This window comes from Cervus elaphus, chromosome 8, assembly GCF_910594005.1.
Source record: "Cervus elaphus chromosome 8, mCerEla1.1, whole genome shotgun sequence".
NCBI classification, from domain to species: domain Eukaryota; kingdom Metazoa; phylum Chordata; class Mammalia; order Artiodactyla; family Cervidae; genus Cervus; species Cervus elaphus.
Genome location: NC_057822.1, coordinates 11,578,030 through 11,590,349, shown reverse-complemented (window position 1 = coordinate 11,590,349; position 12,320 = coordinate 11,578,030). Strand labels below are relative to the sequence as shown.

Genomic DNA, 12,320 nt, shown 5'->3' with positions numbered 1-12,320 from the left:
AGAGGTCACCAGGACGGTCCACTTGCAGTTAATGAGAGTTAACCTGTATCCTGTGCAAATTCCTTGTAGCTCCTGTCTCCTAACAAAACCCTCATCCCTGGGCACACAATGGCGGCTCAAAAATGTTGCTGCCTGACCTACTTTGGGGAGATGATCTGAGCAAAAGACTCCCTGTCTAGCCTGGGTGACATGAACATCTCTCTGGCTTTGTGCTTAGACTGAAGAACCTGGAGCTGGCTGCTGTGGGCGGATCAGACGTCCATGTGAAGATGCTGGCGGCCCCTATCAATCCATCTGACATAAATATGATCCAAGGTAACCTTGGTTTCTGTGGCTTATGTTAATTGGCTTTTTTGCTTAGCCGCCACCTCGTTTTCATTCCTCCCCAGGTGTGGGTGTGAAATTCCTGTGATTAGCGGCAGCTGTTCTCCAGATGAGGCTGTCTGCACACTGTGTGAGCCCCCTCTGGCCTCCCCCCCTAGAATGTGAGGCTTTTCAAGAGTTAGGAAAATTGCAGTGGGGGAGCAAACCAGCCATTGTGAAGTGCGGCAGTATGCTGGGCTTAATCCCTGCGTTATCTAATCTCATAATAACCCGTGAAAGTGAGGAGTATATCCCCTTTTACAGATGAAGAAGCTCAGGCTCAGAGAGGTTGGTCAGTCACAGCTGGTCAGATCGGGCTGAGGTCCGTCTGACTCCAACCCACCCAAGCTTCATGGATGACCCTCTGTGCTCTTCTCCCTTAGGAAACTACGGCCTCCTTCCCCAGCTGCCTGCTGTTGGAGGGAACGAAGGTGTTGGACAGGTCATAGCCGTGGGCAGCAGTGTGACCGGGGTGAAGCCAGGAGACTGGGTGATCCCAGCGAATCCTGGCTTGGGTGAGTTTCTCCAGGTGTCTCCAGCATGTGTTGTTTCAGATCCTATTTCACAGACATGGTACACATTTCCTCCTTGCCTCAGTGTAAGAAAGCAGCGCAGGATTTACTAAGTCCATACACCCACCTCCAAGGGGGATGGAAGCTGGGCCAGGGGAGCAGCATCTCTGTTTATTTCGCTCAGGAGACAGTGCATCAGCTCTCAGCACTGTGCACCCATGTTGACTAGAGCTCTTACATCCCTAGGGAATGTAGGGTGCAACAGGGACTCAAAGAAGACAGCCCCTGCCCTCCGGGAGGTTAAAATCTTAACTGACGAAATCTCCAAATCAACAACCTCCACAAAGGGAGTGCTGCAGGTTCGCGGAAAGCAGAGGCAACTCTGGCAACTGTGTGTGTGAGAAAGACAGTCTCGAGGGCTTCAGGAGGAGGCTTCATTGGCAGGGACCTCTGATGGATGAATTTTGGTAGGTGGAGATGAGCCCTACATGGTGGCATGTGAAGAACACAAATGGAGCAAAGACATAAAGGTGACTTTTGGAAATGGAGGAAAACTCGGTGTGGCCTCCGCAGAGGGTGTGCATGTGGGAGGGGACGGCAGAAGAAAGTGAGGGGTGCGGTCACAGCGGCGGGCCGCCTGGGGAGTTTCTTTGAAACAGGGTGAGGAGTCTTTGTTTGTTTGTTTGTTTTTCCTTTATTTGTATTAGTTGGAGGCTAATTACTTTACAATATTGTAGTGGTTTTTGCCATACATTGACATGAATCAGCCATGGATTTACATGTGTTCCCCATCCCGATCCCCCGTCCCACCTCCCTCCCCATCCCATCCCTCTGGGTCTTCCCAGTGCACCAGCCCTGAGCACTTGTCTCATGCATCCAACCTAGACTGGTGATCTGTTTCACCCTTGATAATATAGATGTTTCAATGCTGTTCTCTCAGATCATCCCACCCTCGCCTTCTCCCACAGAGTCCAAAAGTCTGTTCTATACATCTGTGTCTCTTTTTCTGTCTTGCATTATAGGGTTATCGTTACCATCTTTCTAAATTCCATATATATGCATTAGTATACTGTATTGGTGTTTATCTTTCTGGCTTACTTCACTCTGTATAATGGGCTCCAGTTTCATCCATCTCATTAGAACTGATTCAAATATATTCTTTTTAATGGCTGAGTAATATTCTATTGTGTATATGTACCATAGCTTTCTTACCCATTCGTCTGCTGATGGGCATCTAGGTTGCTTCCATGTCCTGGCTATTATAAACAGTGCTGTGATGAACATTGGGGTGCACGTGTCTCTTTCAGTTCTGATTTCCTTGGTGTGTATGCCCAGCAGTGGGATTGCTGGGTCATGTGGCAGTTCTATTTCCAGTTTTTTAAGGAATCTCCACACTGTTCTCCAGAGTGGCTATACTAGTTTGCATTCCCACCAACAATGTAAGAGGGTTCCCTTTTCTCCACACCCTTTCCAGCATTTATTGTTTGTAGACTTTTGGATAGCAGCCATTCTGACTGGCGTGTAATGGTACCTCATTGTGGTTTTGATTTGCATTTCTCTGATAATGAGTGATGTTGAGCATCTTTTCATGTGTTTGTTAGCCATCTGTATGTCTTCTTTGGAGGAATGTCTGTTTAGATCTTTGGCCCATTTTTTTGATTGGGTCATTTATTTTTCTGGAATTGAGCTGCAGGAGTTGCTTATATATTTTTGAGATTAATCCTTTGTCTGTTGCTTCGTTTGCTATTATTTTCTCCCATCCTGAAGGCTGTCTTTTCACCTTGCTTATAGTTTCCTTTGTTGTGCAAAAGCTTTTAAGTTTAATTAGGTCCCATTTGTTTATTTTTGCTTTTATTTCCAATATTCTGGGAGGTGGGTCATAGAGGATCTTGCTGTGATTTATGTCGGAGAGTGTTTTGCCTATGTTCTCCTCTAGGAGTTTTATAGTTTCTGGTCTTACGTTTAGATCTTTAATCCATTTTGAGTTTGTTTTTGTGTATGGTGTTAGAAAGGAGTCTTTGGTGAGATGTGTTTTTTAGCACTTGATGGGTTTTGAGCACAAACGTCACACAGATGGATCCTGGCAGCAGCCCTGAGAGGGAAGCAGGGCTGATGTTCACCCCATTGGACAGATGAGGAACTGAAGCCTAAGAAGAAGCCCTCGTCCAAACTCAAAACAGCAGACTGCAAAGAGAGCCCCCTAGACTCTGGTCGCCTCTGTTTTTCCCGCTTCAACCTGAGGACTCTTGAGGTTATAACTTGCAAAGAGTCAACTCAAGCTTGCTTTGCCAGAAAAGCAGTTAATTGATTTGTGGAACAGGGAGGTACAAGAGATGGAAAGCTTCAGGCACAGCTGGATCTGGAAACCCCAAGTCTGTGAGAGCTCTTTCTTGTTCTCATTAGCCCTCCAATGGGATCTGTCCCCACAGTGATATAGAAATAGCAACAAATATTGACCACTCCTTTTGTACCACGCACTGTTATAAGCACTTTACCTATATTTATTCATATGCCCACAGCGTGAGGTAGATATTGTTATTATTCCCACTTTGCAGGTGGGACAACAGTAAACGTAAAGGATTAAGTAACTAGCCCAAGGTCACCCAGCCGTTAGTTGGTGGAGCTAAGATTCAGACCCACTCTGATACATACCTTTAATGGACAGTCACTGGCAGCCTGAGGTTTACATCATCCTGAGAGCAAACAGAATAGCGTGTCCCCCACAATGTGTCCAGTACGACCGCGTCCATCCCCCGGAAGGGCTCTGACCAGCCCCGCCTGGGTCTTTGCCCATCCACGAGCCTATCACCAGGGGGTGGGGCTTGGGCCGCTCCCAGTTGCCCTGGCTGAGTCTCTTGCCAACATCTGTGGTGTAGAGAGTGGGGCCTTGCAGTTGTCAATCCCAGAGGTTAGGAGGGAACAGTTCTAGAACGAAGAATGTACTGGGCAGGAAAAAAAAAAATAATACCAGGAGTCTACAAAGCTCTTTCCTTCTCTGAGATCAGGGGTGCTTCCAAGAATGGCTCAACCCTCTCATATACCCCGCCCCCCCCCCACCAGGTGGCTTCGGGCCACCCACCCCCTACCCAGGCGGAGTGAAGGGCCCCCAGCGTGGTCTGACACAGCCTCTGCCCTCCACGTGCCCTTGGCTGGGGGTAGGAGGATGGCACTTACCACAGTGCAGTGTAACGAGTGCTGTCATCCCAGGGTGAACACAAAGGCAAGAGCTCCCTGTCTTGGGGAGCGTCAGGAAAGGCTTCCCAGAGCAGTGAGGCTTGAACTGGGGTCCCCAACCCCACCCCACCCCCGGGGCCATGGACCCGGTCCCGGTCTGAGGCTGTTAGGAACCAGGCTGCACAGCAGGAGCTTCCTCTGCCGCTTTCCCGCCACTCGTATTACCACCTGATCCTCCACCCCCCGCCCCCCCACTGCTGCAAAAAAGTTACCTCCCACAAAACCAGCCTCTGGTGCAGAAAGGTTGGGGACCGCTGGTCTAGAAGACAGCGGAAACACAGCCAGGGGCAGAGGTGTGGCGATGGGAGAAGGCACAGCGCCGGCAGCAGTGCAGCCCGCTCTGCGGCTGGGTCACAACGGGGTGCAGAGAAGCAAGCGGAGGCTGGAGACGTCGATGGGGCCCTGGTCACGGAGAGCTCACACCCACAGTCGCTGTGTGGAGGTGGGGGGAACTGATGAAGGGTGAAGGCGAGGAACGATTTGATCAGACGTGTACCTTACAGAGAACGCTCTGAAAGGACAGAGGGTGCGGGGCGGGGGACAGGAAGCCAGTGAGGAGGTGGCCGAGTGATCCAAGCTTCAGATGATAAGGGTCTGGACAGACAGTGCTGTGGGATTGGAGAGACGGGTGAACAGAAAAGCTGGCATGAGAGGGCTTGGTGATTAGATGGGAGAGAAGAAAGGACGCGGACCGGGAGTGTGTGGGTGATTGCACGTGTGTGGTGGTGGCGTAGCCAGAACTGGGATTTCTCCCCCAGAGACAAGGTGGTTCTTCTAAACCAGGTACCAGTCAGAAAGGATGAGGGTTTTTTCATTGTCAAGACGATAATTAACTCGGTTTATTCAGTAAACATCTTGTGAGCATCCGTAGCGTGTGGGGCTCTAGCGTGCAGCAGTGAACAGACAGTCTTTCTTCTAGAAAAGACTACCGTTGAGTACAGTGGCCGTCATTAAACAGAGAAGTCCTCAGCTGGCCAGATCTTGGTCATTTCTCATGCTCTGAGCCGCTCAGCTGCTGCTGTGCCTGTAGTCAGCCTTTTCCCCAGACCCAGGGGAGGCAGGGCCAGAGAATGTGCGAACTGACTTGCCCGTTGGAAACACTCAGACCCCCCTGAGGCACCTCGGGGCCTAGCAAGCACTGGCCTGGGGGTCAGATGCAGGCTCTCCTCCTTCCACCAACACTACCACCCCCCCCCATGACCTTGTTTAAATCACAGTGACCTTGAGCCTCAGTTTCCCCATCTCTATAATGGAGCTAATTATCATTGCCTTGTGAGTCTCAACTGAAGGAATACATACAATGACCTTTGCAAACATTAAATTTCCATATGCTTAGATGAGAGATTGGCAAACTTTTTTCTTAAAGGGCCAATGAATACATATTTTAGACTTTGCAGCCCATTCCACTTCTGCTCAACTCTGCCATTGTAAATAGTCATAAACAATACATTAAAAAGTGGGCTGTGTTCCAATGAAACTTTATTTACAAAAACAGGTGGTGAGCCAGGTTTGGCCCATGATCCATAGTCTAGTGACCCCTGCATTAGAAGACGGACACAGTTAAGGCTTGGGTGCGCCTGAGTGGGGGCTGGGAGCCCTCAGAACTCGGGCTTGGGAAATGCCGGTCAGAAACGGAGACCATGGGGGGCTCCACCCCTGCTGTGTGCCGGGCACAGTGATGGTCTGTGCCGCCTTCACACTGATGGGAGTGTTGTCCTCCGCACTTCATAGATCAGGAGAACTGCAGCTCAGAGAGGGTGGCGTGATCATTCAAAGTCACACAACTAGCGAGCCGCAGAGCTGGGGTTTTTAAGCAGCTCTCTTCAACTCGGAAGCCTAAGGGTTTCTACTTTCCCCTAAAAGCCCTGGAGGCTGACGTGGAAGCTGCCCCCATCCCACCCCGGTTCTCTTAAGAAGAGGATTAGCGACTGCCAAGCCCCAGAAATCCATGTCAAGGGCTGGATTTCCATCGTCCTGCCATTAAGAGGAATTAGAAAACACCTTTGATTTCATGCACAGAGAGCCATTCACTAAGCGTTTGGCACAGAGTAGAGAACAGTAAATGTTGACTAAGATGAAGGGGGTGATGATTATAAAGATGATGCTGAAAATCTGAAAACTAGGCTGCCCAAAGCCCAGAGAAAGACAAGACAGCTTCTGGACTTCAAAGCACCCCTTCAGTTTTTCAGTCTCTTATTTTCTCAGCCAGCAGTCTTCTCTGGGATTGACACAGCCTTTAGTAAAGAGTGTTCCTGCCTCCTGGCCCCAGTTCCAGACCCCTAAAGCCCACCTTGTTTCTCCCCTCTTGCAGCACACCTAACAGCCTGCCCCCTGCTCCTCACCCTGGACCACAATAGAGCCAGGACAGTGGGTCATGAGCACACAGTCAAGAACTTTGGAAGAATAGGCTGAGGACCCCTGAGACAGCACGCTAACAAGGCTCCAAGTCGTTACCCTAAGGTGACTCAGAAAGTCCTCCGCAAGCCAGGGCTTGAATCTGCGTATGTCTGACTCTGGTTTATGTGGGTCCCTGCGTGCAGGGGTGAGGACCTGTCACCCTTCACCCAATGCTCCTCACATCCTGTTGATTCTATCTTCAAAACATAATTCAGAGCCATCTACTCTTCTTCATCCCTGCTACCAAAGTCTAGGCAACCAGCACCTTACTTCTGGGCCCCTCCAGTAGCCCCCTGATTAGCTTTCCTATTTCTACTCTGCCCTTTCCTCACATCTTTTCCACATAGCAATAGAGTGATTTTTTTTTTTTTTCAATTGAAGTATAGTTGATTTGGGGCTTCCCAAGTATCTCAGTGATAAAAAATCTACCTGCCAATGCGGGAGATGCAGGAGACCCAGTTTCAATCCCTGGGTCGGGAAGATCCCCTGGAGGAGGAAATGGCAACCCACTCCAGTATTCTTGCCTGGAGAATTCCATGGACAGTGGCGCCTGGTGGGCTGCAGTCCATGGGGTGGCAAAGAGTCAGACACGACTGAGTACACGACACATACTTGTGCCAATCTCTGCTCTGCAGCAGAGGGACTCGGTTATACATATGTAGACATTCTTTTTTTATATTCTTTTCCACTATGTTTTATCATAGGATGCTGAATATAGTTCCCTGTCCTATACAGTAGGACCTTGTTTGTCCATTCTAAACATAATAGTTGGCATCTACCAACCCAAGACTCCCAATCCATCCCGCTCTCTCACCGCCTCGCCCTCAGCAATGGCAGATCTGTTCTCTGTGTCTGTGAGTCTGTTTCTGTTTTGTAGATAGGTTTATTTGTGCCATATTTTTGAGTGATGTCCTGTGGTATTTGTCTTTCTCTGTATGACGTACACTTCACTTATTAAAATAATCTCAAGTTGCATCCGCATTGCTGCAGATGGCATTATTTCATTCTTTTTTATGGCTGAGTAGTAATCCATTGTATATATGTACCACGTCTTCTTTATCCATTCATCTGTTGATGGACATTTAGGTCGTTTCCATGTCTCGGCTGTTGTAAGCAGTGCTACTGGAAACTTAGGAGTGATGTATCTTTTTGAATTATAGTTTTGTCTGGGTATATTTCCAGGAGTAGGATTGATGGATCATGTGGCAACTCTATTTTTAGTTTTCTGAGGAACCTCCATACTGTTCTCCATAGTGGCTGTGCCAGCTTACTTTCCCACCGGCAGTGTAGGAGGGTTCCTTTCTCTCCTCATGCTCTCCAGCGTTTATTTGTCGACTTTAATGATGGCCATTCTGACCACCAGTGTGAGATGGTACCTTATTGTAGTTTTGATTTGCATGTCTCTAATAACTGGTGATGTCAAGCCTCTTTTCACATGCCTACTGGCCATCCATACATCTGCAGCAACAAAGTGATCTTAAAGCGTAAATCCAATCACCTCAGACTGACTTTTAAAATTAGAAGCTTCCTGTTCACTAAAACGAAATCCATTCTTCACGCCATGACCCAGAGTACAACACGTCACATAGAGTAAGGTTAAGTATTGTTCTGTGAAACTTTGGCTTCTGTTAGGGGGGTGTGTGTGTGTGTGTGTGTGTATGTATGTATATATGTACATGGACTGCGTTAGTGTAACACGCGGTTACTGTGGGTCAAGATCTTGAAAGGGGTACTTCCCTGGTAGCTCAGATGGTAAAGCGTCTGTCTGCAATGCAGGAGACCTGGGTTCGATCCCTGAGCCAGGAAGATCCCCTAGAGAAGGAAATGGCAACCCACTCCAGTACCCTTGCCTGGAAAATTCCATGAATGGAGGAGCCTGGTAGGCCACAGTCCATAGGATCGCAAAGAGTCGGACACGACTGAGCAACTTCACTGGTTCATGACGTCCATCCAGCCAGTGCCGCATCGGCTACATCTCCAGCCACTCTTCCCACCACGGTCTCCCCTCCAGTGTGTATTTGTCCTGTTCCACTCCTGTCTCTGTCCCGCCTCAAGAGTCTGTGCTTCTTACTCCACGGGAATGTTTGCGGACTGCGTGGCTGCATCTCTGGCCTTCACCTCTCAGCCTGTCCCCTCCTCAGAGAAGCTACCCCTCACTCCTCCTGTCTGAAGTCATTTTCTCCCCCCATTTCTCTCTCCCTGTATAACTTACAATGCTCATACTTACTCATTTGTGTCTCTCCTGTTCTGCTCCACTTGAGCAAGCACCCCATGAACACCAGGAGCGTGTCATTGTTCAAGGGCCTGGCTCACAGCTGGTGTAGGATGAGTATCTGCCCAGGGAGCCAGGTGACTCGGGGCAGGTCACAGCCTCGGTTCCTGTCCTCTTGAGTGAGGCGTTTAAACTGGACATTTTATCATTCTTTTGTTTGGAACTGGAATGTGGGTCGGGGGTTCAGTTCAGTTCAGTTCAGTCACTCAGTCATGTCCGACTCTTTGCGATCCCATGGACTGTAGCACACCAGGCCTCCCTGTCCATCACCAACTCCCGAAGTTTACTCAAAGTCATGTCCATTGAGTCAGTGAAACCATCCAACCATCTCATCCTCTGTCGTCCCCTTCTCCTCCCGCCTTCAATCTTTCCCAGCATCAGGGTCTTTTCCAATGAGTCACTTCTTCGCATCAGGAGCCCAAAGTACTGGAATTTCAGCTTCAGCATCAGTCCTTCCAATGAACACCCAGGACTGATCTCCTTTAGGATGGACTGGTTGGATGTCCTTGCAGTCCAAGGGACTCTCAAGAGTCTTCTCCAGCACCACAGCTCAAAAGCATCAAGTCTTCAGCGCTCAGCTTTCTGTATAGTCCAACTCTCACATCCATACATGACTACTGGAAAAACCATAGTTTTGGCTAGATGGACCTTTGTTGGCAAAGTAACGTCTCTGCTTTTTAATACACTGTCTAGGTTGGTCATAACTTTTCTTCCAAGGAGCAAGCGTCTTTTAATTTCATGGCTGCAGTCACCATCTGCAGTGATTTTGGAGCCCAAAAAGATAACGTCTGTCACTGTTTCCACTGTTTCCCCATCTATTTGGCATGAAGTGATGGGACCAGATGCCATGATCTTACCTTTCTGAATGTTGAGTTTTAAGGTTGGGGGTTAAGGAGCCTTTTTTCCCCAGTTTACAGGATTGTTTCATTTCCCGTATATCACGTAATCTGTGCAGCATCTCTTGGGGAGACTACTCAAAACTCTTCTTGCCGGTGTCATCTGCATAATAGAGTAACTAGAACTCAGTCACTGTGCTCAGACTAGCAGACCAGCAAAGCCAAGGCCCACACCTAGGCCTTCGACTTCGACCTGCATGCTTTTTTCCATAATACCATCCCAAGTCACCCTGCCTTAGGTGAGAATGAGACCCGAGCGGGAACCTGGGGCTTTTTTCAACTTCTCCTGCCCTGATAATGATGTGGCTCTCTCACCCTTGGAGTCCAATAGTTGGAGATCCTCCGCCTCCTGCTGTGTGACACCAGCTCAGTCTCCTGGTCACTCATGTGGGGGTAACAGTCTCCCTAACGTAATTATCACCAGGGCTCAAAGACATTCAGAAAGACCTCAAGGTTTTCTTATTTCCCTCCAAGCATTCCTGAAGCCCGCCGTCCTTGGTGCCTGTCCACTGAGGAGGGGGAGCTGGGGTTGGGCGTGGGGGGGGGGTCCTTCCTTACTCCCCTGCCTCCCCCCAGGAACCTGGCGGACTGAGGCTGTGTTCAGCGAGGAAGAGCTCATCACAGTCCCAAGTGACATCCCTCTTCAGAGCGCCGCCACCCTGGGCGTCAACCCCTGCACAGCCTACCGGATGCTGATGGACTTTGAGCGGCTGCGGCCAGGTAGGCACCGCGGTGGGCCAGCAGGCCAGGCTTTCCCGACTGGGGTGTGACCCACGTCCCGACCCCCGAGGCCTGGGAACTTACGGGTGAGGGCCCGCGAGGAAGACGGCCCCAACCTGGGCGAGTGTGTCTTTTGTTGCTTGAGGTGGAAGAATGTCAGCTTGGGGCCTGGAAAACAGGCAGAAACCCCACGGAGGAGCACACCCTGGAAAACCGCTGAGGGCTCACATTCCCTCGAGCTCGGGGTGGAATTCTGTCACTCAGCAAAAATCGTGTGGCGCTGTGCTGAGCTCTGGGGCTGCAGAGCTCAGACAAGACAGACACAGTCCCTGTGTTTTCAGTAAAATGCTGAACTTAGCGTTAGTCTCGCCACTCAGCACGGCCGGAGCACTTTCCAGTCCACATACGTGCCCTCCCATGCATCGCCCGTCAAATGCACTGGGCCGTCAGAGCAGCGAGCTGAGGGCCCCAGTCGGCCTCACCGACTGGCAGCTGACCTCTCGGATCAGCAGACCCTTCACCCGTGAAACAGGGAGGCAAGGTTCTGAGTGCTCACAGAGACGTGCCGAGCGGCCCTCAGCCCAGGGCCAGGCCTACAGCGCGGTACAGGGGCGCCCCTGGTACTATCTTTCCTCTTGATAAAGGAGGAGCCTGAGGTCCAGAGAGGTAAATTATTCACCTGAGATCACTCAGCAAGGAATGACAAAGCCAGGTGTTTTATTCAGGGTTTCCCTGAAAGTAGAGCCTAAGACGAGGACTGAGGGCAGACAGTTCCCTTGGGAGGTGACCCCAAGAAGCAAGAGTGAGGGACTGGGGTGGGCCAGGGACAAGGAAGGGGGAGAAGTCAGTGAAGGCTGGTTCCTGCCATGGGCAACCAGGGCCCAGTCCTGCTGGGGAGCCTCCAGAGACCCTCACAGAATCCTCCTCAAAATTAACCTCCGAGAGACAGGAGGCTGGGCCAGTTACCCACCACCTCCCATCCACCGTGGTTGCAGGGTTACCCTGTACACCACACGTATCCGGGAGCCGGCTGGGCCCTAGAGATCTCCCAGCCCATCTCTGCCGCACTGACAAGGCGACTGAAGTGAGAGATGCGGGAGGGTGGTTGGCTTGGGTGGCGGCTGAAAGCCAGTCCCAGCTTCCTGCAGAGACAGATGCGGGTCCCCTAGCTGTGGCCGAGCAGCCCTGGGTCTCACTAGCAGAAAAAGCCAGCAGGTGTGATCTGGGACCTTCACTTGGATCCCGCTGCAGCAGAGGCTGTGGTCGCCTGCGTCCCCTCCCCCGAGGCCCCATCTGATTAGGACCGTAGCTGTAGTGGTCTGATCAGGCCATTCTGACACCACCCACCTCAAGTGCCCATGCCACGTCTCCACTTTCCCACCCCCGGGGCTAGTGTGAAACACGTGATCTTGACCCATGGTAACAAGTAACACTGTACACTATCCTCTGGCACATAGATATATATGAATATATATGTAATGGAAACCAGTTTCATGGAACAGTATTTACCCTCACCATGTGTGATACACTCCACTATTTTTTATTCTATTTTCCTCAAATTTAACCATTAAGAAGAAAAAAGTTCCAAACCCACTAGGTTGGTTTCATTACCCCCTGGATGGGTGACAGTCTGTAGGCTGACCCTAGCCAAGAATGATGAGCCGCCTTCTTCCAGAAAGTCCTCTGTCTCTAGCATGTGGTCCCTGCTGCCTCTCTAAACCTAGCTAGCATCTCAGGGGACTAGAGCCCCTTCCCAGACATGATGGCCCTGGACCCTAATGAAGAGCACCCAATGGGTGCTCCTGGGACTCCTCTTTTTATGGGGAAGAAACTGAGGTTCAAAGAGGTCAGGGCTTGCCCCACCCCATTCAGTTCCAGTTCCAGTCGGTAGAGAAGCTGGGACTCAGACCCTGGCATGTCTCATTC

At 50.4% G+C, this 12,320-nt stretch overlaps 1 protein-coding gene across 1 annotated transcript in view; it reads left to right on the top strand.

Annotated features, from left to right (window-relative positions):
* MECR (mitochondrial trans-2-enoyl-CoA reductase) overlaps positions 1-12,320 on the top strand; it is a 37,197-nt gene that overhangs the window by 16,382 nt on the left and 8,495 nt on the right. Inside the window, exons 2-4 of the mRNA XM_043909505.1 lie at positions 218-315; positions 747-878; positions 10,251-10,394. Coding sequence (XP_043765440.1) covers positions 218-315; positions 747-878; positions 10,251-10,394 — 374 coding nt within the window. The remainder of the gene's footprint in view (positions 1-217; positions 316-746; positions 879-10,250; positions 10,395-12,320) is intronic.